Source organism: Aspergillus tubingensis, assembly GCF_013340325.1.
Source record: "Aspergillus tubingensis WU-2223L DNA, scaffold_2, whole genome shotgun sequence".
NCBI classification, from domain to species: domain Eukaryota; kingdom Fungi; phylum Ascomycota; class Eurotiomycetes; order Eurotiales; family Aspergillaceae; genus Aspergillus; species Aspergillus tubingensis.
Genome location: NW_023336276.1, coordinates 1,572,652 through 1,588,532, shown reverse-complemented (window position 1 = coordinate 1,588,532; position 15,881 = coordinate 1,572,652). Strand labels below are relative to the sequence as shown.

The following is a 15,881-nucleotide window of genomic DNA, read 5'->3' as shown; positions in this document are numbered from 1 at the left end:
TCCATCAAATTCTTTTGCCAATGGGTCTGATCATCCCCACCATCGACATTATTATCCATTCCCCCATCGTCACCCGCCGTTAGCCACTAAACCAGCCCCAATTCCATGGGCCCAGGGCAGTCCAGAAGTCATTTTTGCCAGCACAGAGTCAGAGCCAGGATTGATTGCCCGCTTCGCAAGTCCCAGAGAGTGCTTTCAGAGTGGAGACAGCATTCGTGTGGCATGGGCTCATCTGAATCATCTTCATCATCATCAACCATCCTTCCTTGGGTCCCCTTCCTTCCTTGCCATTTCCTCCCCTTCCTGGTACCTAGACTAGACTCAGTCCTAGTAGTCTGAGCCCCCCCTTCTACTCCTCTCGTCCCATGTCTTGCCCTGTTCGGTTCCCACCAACTAGTCTGCTTTCGTTAGTGTCAACGTCGTGTCATCCCAACATGTGCCCGCTCCCACTAATCCATTAGTCTTCTTACTTACAGTAATGGATCGTGGAACTGGGGCGGATGGTAGATCAAGAAATGCCCATGTACATGCGTCCCACATCTCCGTGTATCACCCTCATGTAGGGCCTTCCTTTTTCTTATTTTATTTTTTTTTCCCCATCTACTATTAATTTATTAATATTATTTTTTTATTCCATTTCCCCTTTTTTGCCTTTTTTTTTTTACTTTTTTAGATTCGCTCCTACTTTACTCTTTACCGCATAATCTACTACTTATCCGAACCATCTGGGTCCATTACTCGACTAGGCACTGGGCTTGCTACTTAGTACCGCACGCACTTAACTGTACCTTGCCTCCACGCCTTGTGACCCTCACGCCCCCTGTGTCATCTTTAGATGATAAGTCTCGAACCCCAGTCTTCGGAGATCCTTTACATATTCCTGCAGTCATCATCCACGGATCCTATCCGTGCTTGATACTCCATATAATCTAACCACCGCCCTATCCCACCATCCCGTCTTATCCTTCTAGCCTCTCACCTACTACTACTATGTGTGCTTATATCACATACCTCCCTCCTCACACTTTCAATTGACCGTCCACCTCCTCTCAGTCCTATCTTTCATACCCAAGTCTTCTATCCCTCTCTCTCCCTCTCAACTTCTCACCATCTTCTCAATGGCCGACTACTGGCAACCCCAATCGTCCTTTGCGAACCCTAGCTGGGTTCAGGGCAACCAGTCATGCTGGCGCTCTTCGACATTTCGTGACTTGATCCATGCTTTCCCTAAACCCAAGCGGACGGGTCGAGTGATGAAACCCCGCAGCGCTGGGAACAGTCCTTCGTCTGCTGGCAGACGGCGCACAGCAACCATCCCTTACAGTTCGCCCATGTACCAAGGCTACCAGGCTCCCGTCAACACTGCCTTTGTAGCCTCTGCACTTGCCCGAACTGGCCAGAACCGTCCGACAAGTTGGCATCCGGCTTTGGAGCCTGTTAGCTATCCTACTACTCAGTATGTGCCAGCAACTACGGCGTTGGACAACTTTGCCGCCATTGGCGTGTGCCCTCAGCCACTGCCTACTGCCTCTGCAACCTTCGACAACTCTTCCATGATGTCATCCTACACCTCAACAGATATTCCATGCTCGGATATGGGATTCCCTTCCCTGCCTGATGCACAGCATCAGATGTCGCTCCAACAATCTACCATGCTGCCGATGAGCGAGTCTCAAATTGAGCCCGTCTCCTGGGACACCAGCGCTTCAACCTTGTCGGCAATGGCAGAACCTATGTCTGACTGCTACTCTTTCGACATGTCATCCATGCACAACAACATCCCTCCAGTCTACGTCGCAGGTTCGAGTTATGAGAGTGTACCGTCGTCGGGTTGCTTGACTGGCCCCCCTACGCCTGACTTTCTACCTATTCAGCGACCTGATGACGACCTGCATTCGCAGGTAGAGTCCTTGCCCGAGAAGCAGAACGAGGATGAACTCGTCGGAATGGGCCTATACAGCAACCCGGAAGCTTCGCTGGGAAACTCGCTCTTAGGGCTTTCCGGCAAGGGGCTGAAGTTGGAGGAGACTTTCACCCCGTCTTCCGACAATGAAGCCGAAGACCAGGACGATGAAGATGACCAGGAGGATGAGGACGATGATGACGAACAAAATCAGGATGAGAGCCCCGTCAACAACAAGGGCACTGATTCGAACCCTAAGCAGCCTGAGGCTGAGACTTTTCAACAACCGATCAAAGCACCTACCAACATGATGCAAAGATCCTTTTTCTTTGATGACGACGACCTCGAGCAGCATGCCGTGGTCGATTCCCAGCCATTCATTAACATGGCTAGCCAACCCTGTATGAATTATGGTTATGGATGGATTTGATTCCGACACTGTCGCGTTTACCGCCCTTGATTATTGCTCTTTTCGGTTTTCGGCTTACAGCATTGCATAGCGTGGAGTTATTGTTTCGGAGGCGTTTTCAATTTAGCATACAGTACAGGATACCCAGGGAGGATTGGTTGAACTCGAAATGCATGTATTAGACACCAGTGAATGTAACAATTACGAGAATATCTTTGATAAACACATTGCACCAAGCATCAATAATACGTAAGCAACAGAATAGAGAGAATCTAGTGGTAGTCTACTTTGTAGTTTACCTACTTAGTACATAGTACTAGTAGTTTCATGAACGAATCAACGCAGTCGAACCGATAAGGAGTCGCAGCGGCGGGAACAACCTTAATCCGGGCGAACAAAATCACTGTCGACGAAGATGTACAGTGTGCCCCCGGCCAGTGCAGGGTGAGGGTGAATCATCACATTTGAAACAGCTAAATCAATCAGTAACAAAATGGCAAAGGTCATTTTCACACCATGGAAGGAGCACTCGCAATTACTCGCGGTGCGGAGTCAATTCTACCCTGCACCCTTCTATGATGGGCCCGACATGCGCTCCAAGGCCTGCGCTACTGTATGCGACAATCTGCCTTGAAATTATCTGATAATGTGAATTTGACACTAACCATTATGATAGGTTGCAGCTTGGAAGCTACGGGGAAACCTGCCACATTCTGTTGAAGCCACGGCCTTGCTAACGGACGCTATTCTCCATGATGATGCCCTGAAAAATTCCATCTTTTCTATTCGGGCTACGTACTCGGCTGCGTTTTGTCGGTATGATCATCCACTTTGCTCATGGAACGAATTGTTCCCGTATGGCTGTGTAATGAGTAATTATCGCTAACGACAGACAGATTCGTGACGGGGCTCGTCGACTCCAAGCTGAACGGTCAGCGTAAGACCATGTTCCAACGAGCCATTGATCTGGGCCTACCGGCCTCCTTTGTGGAACTGCGTCACGAGGCCACGCATCGTGAACTGCCTTCTCTGACAGTCCTGCGCAATGCCACGCAGCGGTCCCTTGAGTGGTTGTGGGATTACTACTGGGCCAAGACTGACCTGAGTGCTGATACGGTGCCTGTGTCGGAACCCGAGGCATTTGACGGCGCTGAAGATGACGTCGAGCCCATCAAGGCGGCTTTGAGAACTGAATTCGAGCACTTGCTGGCTGAAGAGGAGTCGTCAGAACCGCCGCGCAAGAAGAGGCGGTTCCAGCAGAATGTCTCGTTTACTTCTACGCATTTGATCTCGATTTGCAAGTCTTCCAGTCGTGGGGCGTCTGCGCTAGCAGGCGTGATTGTGGAGGACTCATTGTTGGTTCCTGCTGGTCGGAAGTGAGTTTTCTATATTCTGAAAGTTCTATGACCTTCATAAGCTAATTTGGCACCAGGATGGGTGACTCCATGACGGGAATGTTTGCTAAGTGGGATTCGTTATTACAGATGCTCGCCGAGGGCCATCCCCCGGCCCTGGCATCCCTGACGGAGGAGATGGTGAATGTACTGGCCTTTTCAGGCTCAAAGAACGTGAAAAATGACCCTCAGCTCGAAGGATTGTACATGTGGCTGGACCATATACTTCAATCGCCGGAATGGGGGTCTCGAAGACGACTACTGTCCCACGCTTACCTTCTTGCCGTTTGCGAGCAGAGTTTGAACCACTGGACTGCACTTCTTAAGGAGAGCCTACAGCAGAGGACGGACGATCTGGCACCTAAGAAGCCGGCGTCCACATCAAAGAAACACTCAAAGAAGGACGGGTCTGGCCTCAAGCGGACTGCAGATGCCGACGATCTGAAAGAGTTGAAGAAATTCGGATGGGAGACGGTAGATACGTGGGATACGCGACCGTTAGGGATAGTATAGACAGCGGATACGATTCCAATATGACCATGCTGTGCTACGCCTCGATGCTCAGCGAAAACCAACTCAATTCCACACCCAACAAAAGCCCAAGTAGTATCCACGTAGCATCTACCAGTCTCCTAAAGATTAAAGTGGAAAATGTCACGTCCGAAAGCAGCCTAGCGTCACAGCCACACGTGGCTGAGCCTCCGCGGAACGAGCCTATGAGGTAATCGCCAAAAGACCTGCTTACACAGTTAGTAAGTATGGCGCAGGTGGCATAGATTAGTTAGCTTAGCTTCTTAGCAATCAATGTTACCACCACCCCCGCATTCATTCCAAAAAGTTCAAGCACTAACACTTTTGCTGTTACCTTATACTTATCCATGTGCCTTACCAGAGCTGTCTGGTCTTCCGTGAGGTTTCAACCCGTGAGAGCGCAAGCGCAACAAATTAGAGCCATGCATGTACAGTCGATCCCGATGTGTAAGTAGTTCCTTGAATAAATAAATAAACCCTTGAGACATGCCCCCAAGGTACTTGCTTACATTACTATTGGGCTCTTATTTGCTAACTAGGTTTGTTCTGTCAGGGACCGGGAAGGGCAATAACTATGCCTACCTGGTCACGGATGAACCTACTAAGGAGTCCGTTATTATTGACCCGGCTAATCCGCCTGAGTATGTGCTAGTTTGCTGGCTTGTTAGAATGAGTCTTACGAGAAGGTTGAGCTGAGCTGATGCGAGAGTCCAGGGTGGCTCCGACGCTGCAATCTCAGATCGACGCGGGAAAGATTAAGCTTACGTCTATCGTGAATACCCATCAGTATGTGCTCGCTCTTCCTCTTTGGTCTATAAAGATGCTAACTGTACCAGTCACTGGGACCACGCTGGTGGTAACAATGAAATTGTGAGCTACACAGTCTACAAAGACATTACTCGAAACTAACTGAAAAAGCTGAAAACCTTCGGTCAACTCTCCGTCATTGGTGGCAAGAACTGCCAGTCTGTCACCAAGACCCCGGCACACGGCGAAGTCTTCAAGATCGGAGAGCGCATCTCCGTCAAGGCGCTACACACGCCCTGCCACACGCAGGACAGTATCTGCTACTTCATGCAGGATGGAGACGACAAGGTTGTCTTCACCGGTGATACTTTGTTTATCGGAGGTGAGTTCAGCTACTGGGTGAGCGGACTGGGTCCAAACTAATAGGATACAGGATGTGGCCGGTTTTTCGAGGGTACGGCCCCGGAAATGCACAAGGCATTGAACGAGACTCTGGCTGCACTGCCGGATGATACTAAGGTTTACGTGAGTATTTCAGTGTGATTCATGTTGGAACTTACTGATGCTTTGTAGCCCGGACATGAATACACCAAGGGCAACGTTAAGTTCTGCCTTGCTGTTTCGCAGTCTGAGCCCATTAAGAAGTTGGAGGCATTCGCCAATGCCAACCAAGAGACCCAGGGCAAGTTCACGATTGGTGATGAGAAGGTTTGTTCTACCTCTTATATTGTTTGACCGAAACTGACCAGGTACAGCTTCATAACGTCTTCATGCGCGTCAACGTGAGCCGCCCCGATACATTTCAACGAGAGACCCAGCTAACATGTAATAGGACCCCGAGATCCAGAAGAAGACCGGCAAGACAGATCCAGTGGAGGTCATGGCGGCGCTGAGAGAGATGAAGAACAGTATGTAAATTGGCCAAATATGGACCATACAATAGTCAAGTACACTAGCAGTAGCACAAGAATGAATATGATCCACAAATCCAACCTACCCACACAAACCCCAGAAAACGTATTCAGCCATTGAGATAACAATGACATTGATGCTGGCATGCATCCATCCATCACTAAAACGATCATCGTGACGTCAGATGCAACTTCAACAAAATGTAGTATAGAAACCCCATCCTCACCTCAATACCAACTATTGATTCATTACTCCCCCTAACATTCTCAATCCTATCTGCTCCAATAAAATGACCACCGAAACAACCGACGGCCTCCCCGGCACCGCCAAAACGACCAAAAGCCAAGTACTCGAGGCCGGCGCCAGCGCCATCCAAGACTTCACGCCCGTGAAGCACATCTGCGCACACCTGAACGCATTCCACGTCTACGCCTCCGACAAGAAGCGCTACGTGGAGGCAAACCACTACTGTTCCCATATCACAGAGGGTATCTATACCCCCATCGCATCGCATAAATCCCACCCTAATAAAAACCCAACCATATAACTAAATAACCACACAACCACCCAACTAATATAATATTTAGATCTCCGCCAATGCCTCCTCTACGACAGCACTGCGCCCAACGCACGCCTCCTCGGCATCGAATACATGATCACACCCAAGCTCTTCGCGACATTACCCGCGGAAGAGAAGAAACTGTGGCACACGCACGTCTACGAAGTCAGTAGCGGGATGCTGATCATGCCTGCGCCCGCGAGCGTTCCGAATGTCGTGTGGGAGGCAGCCGAGACGGCGGAAATGAAGGATATTGTGCCGTTGTATGGGAAGACGTATCATCTGTGGCAGGTGGATCGGGGGGATCCGGTGCCGATGGGGGCGCCGGAGTTGATGGCGAGTTTTACGAGTGAGGAGAGGGTGAAGATTGCTTGTCCGGGGGGATTGGGGGAGTTGGTGAAGGAGAGGGACGAGAGGTTTGGGGTGGATTATAGGGAGAAGAGGGAGAAGAGGAAGGGGTTGGAGAGGGAGGGGGAGGGGGTGATGGTTGAGGGTGAGTTTATTCTATTCCTCTTTCCACTTTCTAAGTTCCATGTTGATTTCGGGGTGTGTGCTAATTGATGGGTTGTGTAGGTGCGGATGGGATGTGGGAGGATTAGGATATATGATGTTGGGTATGTATGATGATGATAATGATACGAAGTGAATATGAATATGTAATTGCAATTGCATTCAACTATCAACAACTACGATGATTATAAAGATGGATGTGTCCCATCGTTACCACCCAGTTTTCCATTCCCATAACAAAATGGGGTCCAAGCCGGGCTATCGTTCAGGGAATCCCACCACGAATGATGAGATGTATATTCATCTTGCTTCACTGTCCACACTCACGCGCTCTGGTGTTTAATTTCGGCAGCGGTGAGCTCTAGCAATTTTAGAAGCGAATAGCAGAATAGCAGAAAACATAACGCAACAAGAAAAACAGTAACAATAATAATAGCAATGGGATGAATCCAATTAGCTGCATTAAGCTATCAGATCATCCATCGTGGATGTAGCAATAATCAATCAGTCAACCATATCGATCAACTGAAAGTCTGGCGTTGTGTTGTGTTGTGTTGTGTTGTCACTCACGACAATTTCATAGGAAGAGAGAAAAAATCTCCCGCACAAAACCCTTTATATACCCTCCCTCTCACCGGCTAATCACATGACCAACCAACCTCCGAAGCTCTCCGCCGTCATACCAAGCAAACAACACCAAACTAGTCCGCAATAATCAATCCAGTCCATCGCAATCGCAAAGCAATGCCCTCAATACCAACCCAATAACACAAAAAGAAATCAAAAACAAAAAATAATCTCCAAAATGGACCGCTTCCTCCGCTACACCCTAAAACGCAGCACCCCAGGCCACATCTTCCGCTTCGGCCTCAACAGCCTGGGAGTATTCTGCGCATGCACACTAATCTGGGAGCACCTGATCACGGTACAACTGAGCGAAGGGCCCTCAATGTACCCGACATTCAGTCCACGAGGCGACTATCTTCTCATATCGCGAGTGCACAAGCACGGGCGCGGAATCCAGGTCGGGGACGTGGTGCGGTTCTATCATCCGACGTTTTTGGGGGTCAATGGGGCGAAGAGGGTTATTGGGTTGCCCGGGGATTTTGTGTGTAGGGATTTGCCGTTTAGTAGGGAGGTTGGTGGGGAGGGGGAGATGATTAGGGTATGTATATTTTCTTTTATCCTCTTGTTGGTTAATTTGGGGGTGAGGGTAATTGGCTAATTGTTTATGTTTGGTGTAGGTTCCTGAAGGTCATGTCTATCTTGCTGGGGATAATTTGCCGTGGTCGAGGGATTCCAGGAATTATGGACCTATACCCATGGCGCTTATTAATGGGAAGATTATCGCAAGGGTGTGGCCGTTGAATAAGTTTGAGTGGGTGAAGAATACGTTGGAGGAGGCGGATTTGTCGGGATAAATGTTATATTATGTTGTCTCGGATGGATACCCTTAGGTATACGGCATGGGAGTCTGGAGTTGGTGGAATTTGTGCATATTCATACATCTTCTCTTGTACAATACAAAATATAGAGCCAAAAAGTTGAACAGAAAAGGAAATGAGGCTGTGGTTTACCGGAATGTGGACGGGTTTCTTCTCTTGTAAGGAAGAGGCTCGACCCGCTTCCTCCGGAGCTCCATGTTCGCCTCGGGGAAGCCAATCTGCTTCATCACCTCATACGTCGTCTCGTCCCATTGCGTGCGGAACAGGTGCGCGCCAATCGGCTTCAGGTGGTACCGGGCCTGCAGGGTGCGGGGCAGCATGTTCTCGCGCTCCGTCTCCTTCGCCTTGACGGCGGCAAAGTCCAATGGCTTGGAGTCCTTCTGTTCGAGGATGAACAGAGACAGTCGGTGGTAGGGACTGCCCTTCTGAGCGACAGGAGGCTCCCATGGCAGGACAACCTGCGACTCACCCGACAGCTGGGCCAGGTCGACCTTGGTGTTGGTGGCCGAGATGGGGACGTTGACAGCCAGGTAGTGCATCTTGAAATCAAATCCATCCTTCTCAACGTTGGGGACATCCGAGTCGACCACGGCGATGGTGACGAGCTTCTCGCCGCCCTCGAAAAGCTGCACGTCGAGCTTAGGTGCTGTCGTGCTGACCTTGGCGTTGACGTATTCTCCAGGCTGCACCTGGCTGCGGTTGAAGTAGAGCTTGGTGTCGACGATGGGGTCGCAGTGAGGAAGGACGTCGGGAATCACCTTCATTTGCGTGATTCTTTGGACGAGGATCTTGCGACGGTATTCCCTCCATTTCCGATCGGCCAGGTAGCGGTAGATGGGTTTGCTGAGGTCACCTAGACGAGGTTGGTTAGGCTGCGGAGTTAAAGGCAGTTTGTAGAATGTGTTGCTCACCTTGCCCATCCTCGAACTTCTTCTTGACCAGCGGGTCGTTGACATCCGCAAGGATCTTAAGGTGTTCCAGATGGAGCTCCATGGCCCGGAGCTTGGACTTCTTGACCTGCAAGCCGCCGGCCTCCTCATTGGAAAGGGCCTGAAGCCTGGAAATCTTCTCGCTTATCGACTGGATATCGCGCACCTTCTCCTCCCGGTCCGCGATCAAAACCTTGCGGGCTTCCTGGAAACATTGGAAGGGCAGCTGCTCAAAGGGAATGTTGGATGAGGCCTGGAGGGCAGCGCGACGTCGACGAGATCCGACGGGGGCAATTCCCTGGCGTAACAACCTCCGTTCCAGCCGGGGACTCGTTACTAGGGCCGGATCAGGCGATTTGTGGAAGGGAGCGCTCTTGGCCTCAGTCTGGGCTTCCTCGCGAGCCAGAGCGGTGGACTGAAAGGCGCGGGTGGACTGCAGCTGGAGGCCTGGAAGACCCTTTGTGTAGGTCTTCTGCAGGCATTGGAGCAGGGGCTTCGAGGCCCGCTCGCAATGAGCCATGGCGAGACGAGTGACTGGAGAAGGACGGGGGGATAAAGTGGTGGAGTGGATGGAAGAGATTCCCCAGGTTGGTCGGGAAGTCGAAGTCGAGGTTCCTGGCCGGACGGAACTTTTTTCGTCGGGTTGGCCAAGCCTCAGGCGGCTAGCGCCAGACCACCCGAACTTTTGCTGCTCCTCCTCCAAAGCATCACCGAGATCCCTCCCCCATCCAGGCTACCTCTCGGGGTTTAATTACACACTTTCACTCACAATGCCTGGAAGTGACGCTCTTCGCGCACTCAAGTTGCTCTCTCGCAGCTCAGGGGGTCTCCTCTCGGGCGCTGAGACGACCACGGTAAGGCCGACCTTTTTTATTCCGCTGCTAGTCTTTGCATATGGCTGAATGCGAGATACTGACCATTGATGCCTCGATCCTATAGCAACGATGCCTGACGAAGACTTTCTCCCGCTCGATGGCCACCGAGGCCCAGTCCCCCGTTGACAACCTTACGAGAGAGGTTCCCAAGCCCGTGTGGAATCCCGAACCCGTCAAGGCGACCCTCTACTCATTCCCCTCGATGGAGCCCCTGCGCTTCGTTGAGTATCCTCGCAACCACCTCCTGATGCCTCTACGCAAAGACATCCTGCACCGAGCCGTTGTTTACGAGGGTGACATGACCCGACAAGGTACCGCAAGCACCAAGTGGAGAGATGATGTGCATGGAAGTGGTAGGAAGTTGCATGCGCAGAAGGGTACTGGCCGGGCCCGTGTTGGCGACAAGAAATCCCCAATCCGGAGAGGTGGAGGTGTTGCTTTTGGTCCTCACCCCCGCGACTTCTCTACGGAGCTCCCTCAGAAGATCTACGACCAGGCGTGGCGGATAGCCCTCAGTTACCGCTACAAGCGCGGCCAATTGATCATTGTCGACAACGAAATCGGCCTTCCGGAGGGCGCCACTCCCCATATCGTTGAGGAGATTTTCAAGGTCAACTGCTGGGGCCGGCACTATGGACGGTCAACATTGATTACGGACCAGCCGAACGAGGAGCTGTTCGAGACCGTGCGTCAAGTGGGTGAACATGCGAAGATCCTGGACCGCCGTGACGTGGATGTGAAGGACCTATTGGAGACTGGACGCTTGATTATTGAGAAGCAAGCGCTGGACCGCATTCTGTCTCAGCATTCCAAGGATCTGAAGAACAAGCCGGCCAAGGCTTTGTACTAAATTTCTTTTACCTGGCGATGGGGTCTTTTACTGGTTAGCTTCGTTTTGTGTTTTATTTTGTACAAATAGATTCGAAATATGTATGATGGCATTACGGATTTTCAAGGATGAAAGTCACAGCATTAGCAGAAACCTACGATAAGCTACCCGGTAATTGGTAGAAGGAGACCGATGTAAGTAAGTAGTTGGAAAGCACATGCTAGGGCGAGGTTGCCGAACAGAGATCCTTCACGACACTATAGCCAAAATTCTCTGGATAAATCAAATATATTACAGAATGATTCAAATGTCTCTTAATCAATAATTTAGAACCCTATATACCACTACTAAGGTTCGTTTTACTCCTGGTGGGACATCTCAACTCACGGCCGTTCGGCTGTTCTCCTCTTCAGCGGCCGGCGAGGAAAATCATTCCGCGAAAAACTCCGAGGTCAAAGCAAGCGGAGAACCGACGAGCTGCTCATCCTCATACTTAATCCCCTCATCCCTCCATTCCTTTACCCCGTCTCCTCCTCCACAACAGGCTGTGGTCTGCCTGATGTTACTCCGACGCAGTATTTGCCGGTTTCCAACACCGTCGAGCTGGATCTCGCGGGTTTCACCAGCTACCATGCCTCTCCGTGCCAAAGTCACCAACCCAGCATTCGGGGCCACTGCTAGTGTACGCCTTTCTTTTATCTCATGCTTCGCCTCTCCCATTGACTGACGAATGCAGATGTCTACCGCACCTATCCCCAAAGAACTCCCCGGAGACGAGCCCGACGATGTCCTGTTCCACTCCCACTACGGTGTGCGCTTGATTGAGCTCAACCGTCCCAAGAAGCTCAATTCCTTGAACGGCTCGATGGTTCGGAAGATTGTGCCTCGACTGAAGGTTAGCTTGTGGCTGTGACCTGGTATTATACGTGTGGACTTGTTGCTAAGCGATTGGGGTGTCTTCTAGGAATGGGAAAAGTCCGACCTGGCCAATGTCATCATGCTCTCTGGCGCTGGCTCGAAAGCTCTGTGCGCCGGAGGAGATGTGGCTGCCCTGGCTCTGCAGAACGAAAAGGGCCCCGAGGGCCAGCAGGCCTCGTCCGACTTCTTCGCCGACGAATATCGTCTCGATCACCTCATCGCGACCTACCAGAAGCCCTTCGTCTCCGTGATGGACGGTATCACCATGGGCGGCGGTGTCGGTCTCAGTGTCCACGCTCCCTTTCGGATCGCCACTGAACGCACTGTGTTCGCCATGCCCGAGACCACCATTGGCTTCTTCCCGGATGTTGGCGGCTCCTTCTTCCTGTCCCGTCTCGATGGACAGCTCGGAACATACCTGGCCCTTACCTCGGAGCGACTTCACGGCGTTCAGGCTCTGTATGCTGGTGTTGCCACGCACTACCTGCACTCCAGCGCGCTGGCTAACCTGACGGCTCGTCTGTCTGAGCTCGTCTTCCGTGACTACTCCACATTCCAGGAACGTCTCGCTCTTGTCAACAAAACCATGGCCGAATTCTCGACGGGTGTGCCGTCCGTGCGCGAGGAGCCTATCCAATTGGCTGGCAAGCTGCGCAGTGCTATTGACCGCTGCTTCCAGTACAACACGGTGGAGGAGATCATCCAGGCGCTGCAGAAGGAAACAGAGATGAAGTCGTGGGCTGAGAAGACCCTGGAGACCCTGTCGGCGCGGTCACCCACCTCGCTCAAGGTTGCCCTGCGCCAGCTGCGTGTCGGCCGCGAGTGGACCATCTCCGAGACCTTCCAGCGTGAGCACGCCATCGCCTCCAAGTTCATGAGACACCCCGACTTTGTGGAGGGCGTGAAGGCCCGCCTGATGTCGAAGCCTCCCCGCCAGGCCACCTGGCAGCCGGCGACTCTGGAGGAGGTCTCGACCGAGACCGTCGACAAATTCTTCGAGATTTCCGAGTCTGAGTCGGGGCCTGAATCCCGGCTGAGTCTCTACCACTACAAGTCCCCGTACACCCAATATCCCTACAAGTTCGGGTTGCCTAGCGAAAGCAGAATCGAGGCTTTCGTGCGTCACCGTGGAAGAAAGGAGAAAGTGACCGTCAACGATATTGTTGCGAACTTTGACAGCAAAGAGGGTGTGAAGGAGAAGGCCGCTGAAGTCCTGGCTAGACGGACTGTTCAGGGCGAGGATGGTCTTGAATGGGTGAACTGATTTCTTTGGCGAAAGAGAAAAGAACATCAGAATGTTAAGGAGTCCGTTTGTTCCTGTTGTTGTGTTCGTTGGGTCTGTATATTGGGTTAATCTTATCAACATGTATTTCATATAAAGTTAGACACGCAAGCAACGGTCCTTTTTCCAGCCTAACATGGCTTGTATCCAACAGTATGATATTCGTATTTATATGCGTTCATCATGTTTTCCGTAGCCCGTAAGTCCCTAAGAAGTGCATATTGAAACACTACTCTTCCGTGAAGATTTGTCGAGAGTTCTGGGTTCTCTGCGGTGACTTTTACGCAGGGGATCTTGATAATCCGGGGAAGGGTAGGATAATAGTATGCTCTCATAACGGAATTATCTGCCACCCCGCCACTTCTGCTATCTGAAAAATGAATGAAACCACCCATCCCTTATGCTCCCTGATAGTAGTAATAGTATACAAAGCCAACACAATTGGTGGGGATATGCCTAGAGAACCTCCTTACCGAAACAGGTGAAAACATTCAACTCAGCCCACTCGGCTCCGCACCAGCCCAAGCATCGATCCATAACCAAAGTATCCGTCGGTCCCTTTCGGCCGGGCAATCACGAATCAATTCCCCGTCTCACACCAACTCCAAACCCATCCTCCAAACATGCAGACTTCGAGAATCTAAGTATCAAACAAAAGTCCCAGCATGGCAGAATCACCATTACTCCACGCTCACACAGAGCCCCGAACATCTCACGATTCGCAAGACCCGGCAGAGCCATTTCTACCCCGACCCTCGGCCCCCGGGTCCCCAGTGCCTCAGAACCCAACTCGAATTCTGTTTCGGTTGTATATTTCCCATTTTCTCTCAACATGGAACTCGCGGATGTTTGAGTTTGGGGCTGTCTTGTTCCTGGCTACTATCTTCCCGGGAACACTGCGGTATGCTTCGGTTTATGCTTTGGTACGATCGCTGGCTGCGGTGGTCCTGTCCTCGTGGTTGGGATCGGTGGTGGACCGGGCGAATAGGTTGAGAGCGATTCGGCATTCCATTAGTATGTGAGAGTGGTGGAATGGGGATGTCATTATGGACTGACATTGTATAGTATGGCAGAGACTCCCTGTGGCTGCTTCCTGCGCATGCTTTACGATTCTCCTGGCGCCGTCTACTACGGTGTTTACCTCGCTTGTGTTTGCGGGCACAGTACTGCTCGCTTGCGTGGAGAAGCTCGCTGCTACTGCGAACTGTGTTGCTGTTGAGAGAGATTGGGTATGTTGCTGTCCTTTTGCTACGAATACCTGACTAATTCGAAAGGCCATTGTTGTGTCGGATGCTTTGGATATCCCTCGACAAGGTATGTTACGACTTGCTGCGAGTTATGCTAAATACTAATTGAACAGATCTCAATGCGTCTATGAGACGGATAGATCTGTTTTGCAAACTCTTAGCTCCGGTGGTCATCTCCGTGGTTGATGGGTTGTCGACCAAGATAGCCATATGGACGGTCTTGGTTGTGAATGTTTCCTGTGTCGTCGTTGAGTACATTGCAATTGCTCAGGTACTATCCCCAGAGTTTGAAGACGATCATATACTAATCGAACCCAGGTGTATACATCTATACCTGAACTCAAGCGTTGTCAGGATAGAACCAGTGAGATCGGAGGTCAATCTAGGCTCGAGCCACAGTTTAGCGACAGTACTCCGACCGCAGCTCGTCGGATAGCGCAGTATAGCAGAAGGGCTCTTGCTCCGTGGCGAGAGTATGTGGCTAGCTCTGTATTCCTGGCGTCTCTTGCCTTGAGCTTACTTTACCTCACGGTGCTCTCCTTCGGCACTACCATGGTAACGTATCTGCTACATACTGGCTTCACTCCGCTGCAGGTCAGCGGGATGAGGATTGGCGCTGTTGTTGCAGAGCTGTCAGGGACATGGGCGGCCCCCTTTATTATGGGCAGGATTGGGCCGATTCGGTCAGGCCTGTGGTTCCTCAACTGGCAGTTTGCCTGTCTGGCGGCTGCTGTGGCGGCCTTTGCTTTCCTCGACAATCAATCTCAAGTGGTTGCTGTGAGCCTGATTGTTGGCGTAGCTCTCAGTCGAATTGGGCTCTGGGGCTTTGACCTTTCCGTACAATTTCTAGTTCAAGAAGTAAGTCCTGCTACTCTAACTGTCTCCTATGGCCAAGCTCTTACTATGATAGGGTGTGGACGAACGTGCTCGCGCGCGGTTCTCATCTACGGAAATGGCTCTCCAAAACATCTTCGAGCTCCTGTCATTCGCGACGACCATTGCATTCCCTCTTCCCGAACAATTCAAGTACCCAGTATTCATCAGTTACGGGGGCATTGCGCTGGCTGCTATATGTTTCGCGACGTATGTGCGGAAGGAACGGGGACACTTGCTGCATACATCCAAGTGTTTTGGGGGAGACAAGAAACGGATCGTCCCTGACCCGCAGGATGTCATCATCCGGCGCGCATAATGAGATAGAGTGCATGTAGTGTCATGAATTATGAATCAAATATGCTTTCTGACGTAGCTGTTCCTGAGAGAATTTACAGTATGGAGACCACTCCAAATATAAGACAAGGCGGACCGCTGCGGGGAGCCGAGCATGATCTCGTTCCTGATTCCCCCCAACAATCACACCATCTCAGCTGCGCAGCTCCTCCTTCAACCAT

At 51.2% G+C, this 15,881-nt stretch overlaps 9 protein-coding genes across 9 annotated transcripts; 8 read left to right on the top strand and 1 right to left on the bottom strand.

The window, feature by feature from the left end:
- Positions 1-1,118: 1,118 nt before the first annotated feature.
- AtWU_01122 (uncharacterized protein) lies at positions 1,119-2,333 on the top strand (the record flags this gene model as incomplete). The annotated part of the gene is made up of 1 exon (XM_035496237.1): positions 1,119-2,333. The coding sequence occupies one exon, from the start codon at positions 1,119-1,121 to the stop codon at positions 2,331-2,333; it is 1,215 nt and encodes a 404-aa protein (XP_035352130.1).
- A 472-nt stretch (positions 2,334-2,805) lies between these two features.
- Positions 2,806-4,219, top strand: AtWU_01121 (rRNA-processing protein LAS1; the record flags this gene model as incomplete). Its single annotated transcript, XM_035496236.1, has 4 exons — positions 2,806-2,925; positions 2,989-3,128; positions 3,209-3,688; positions 3,745-4,219. The coding sequence occupies 4 exons, from the start codon at positions 2,806-2,808 to the stop codon at positions 4,217-4,219; spliced, it is 1,215 nt and encodes a 404-aa protein (XP_035352129.1).
- Positions 4,220-4,659: 440 nt separating this feature from the next.
- Positions 4,660-5,900, top strand: AtWU_01120 (glyoxylase; the record flags this gene model as incomplete). Its single annotated transcript, XM_035496235.1, has 9 exons — positions 4,660-4,684; positions 4,791-4,878; positions 4,952-5,023; positions 5,074-5,107; positions 5,156-5,366; positions 5,418-5,509; positions 5,558-5,692; positions 5,740-5,766; positions 5,817-5,900. 9 exons carry the CDS (start codon positions 4,660-4,662, stop codon positions 5,898-5,900), a joined length of 768 nt encoding a protein of 255 aa, XP_035352128.1.
- A 285-nt stretch (positions 5,901-6,185) lies between these two features.
- AtWU_01119 (OBAP family protein) lies at positions 6,186-7,054 on the top strand (the record flags this gene model as incomplete). Its single annotated transcript, XM_035496234.1, has 3 exons — positions 6,186-6,384; positions 6,484-6,948; positions 7,029-7,054. The coding sequence occupies 3 exons, from the start codon at positions 6,186-6,188 to the stop codon at positions 7,052-7,054; spliced, it is 690 nt and encodes a 229-aa protein (XP_035352127.1).
- A 716-nt stretch (positions 7,055-7,770) lies between these two features.
- Positions 7,771-8,386, top strand: AtWU_01118 (putative mitochondrial inner membrane protease subunit 1; the record flags this gene model as incomplete). Its single annotated transcript, XM_035496233.1, has 2 exons — positions 7,771-8,130; positions 8,210-8,386. 2 exons carry the CDS (start codon positions 7,771-7,773, stop codon positions 8,384-8,386), a joined length of 537 nt encoding a protein of 178 aa, XP_035352126.1.
- Positions 8,387-8,538: 152 nt separating this feature from the next.
- Positions 8,539-9,859, bottom strand: AtWU_01117 (mitochondrial 54S ribosomal protein mL38; the record flags this gene model as incomplete). Its single annotated transcript, XM_035496232.1, has 2 exons — positions 8,539-9,263; positions 9,322-9,859. 2 exons carry the CDS (start codon positions 9,857-9,859, stop codon positions 8,539-8,541), a joined length of 1,263 nt encoding a protein of 420 aa, XP_035352125.1.
- Positions 9,860-10,109: 250 nt separating this feature from the next.
- Positions 10,110-11,064, top strand: AtWU_01116 (mitochondrial 54S ribosomal protein uL4m; the record flags this gene model as incomplete). The annotated part of the gene is made up of 2 exons (XM_035496231.1): positions 10,110-10,193; positions 10,279-11,064. The coding sequence occupies 2 exons, from the start codon at positions 10,110-10,112 to the stop codon at positions 11,062-11,064; spliced, it is 870 nt and encodes a 289-aa protein (XP_035352124.1).
- Positions 11,065-11,674: 610 nt separating this feature from the next.
- On the top strand, positions 11,675-13,225 carry AtWU_01115 (mitochondrial 37S ribosomal protein mS47; the record flags this gene model as incomplete). Its single annotated transcript, XM_035496230.1, has 3 exons — positions 11,675-11,725; positions 11,780-11,938; positions 12,008-13,225. 3 exons carry the CDS (start codon positions 11,675-11,677, stop codon positions 13,223-13,225), a joined length of 1,428 nt encoding a protein of 475 aa, XP_035352123.1.
- Positions 13,226-13,908: 683 nt separating this feature from the next.
- Positions 13,909-15,682, top strand: AtWU_01114 (putative iron-regulated transporter; the record flags this gene model as incomplete). The annotated part of the gene is made up of 6 exons (XM_035496229.1): positions 13,909-14,257; positions 14,309-14,472; positions 14,518-14,557; positions 14,604-14,761; positions 14,809-15,348; positions 15,401-15,682. The coding sequence occupies 6 exons, from the start codon at positions 13,909-13,911 to the stop codon at positions 15,680-15,682; spliced, it is 1,533 nt and encodes a 510-aa protein (XP_035352122.1).
- Positions 15,683-15,881: the final 199 nt, after the last annotated feature.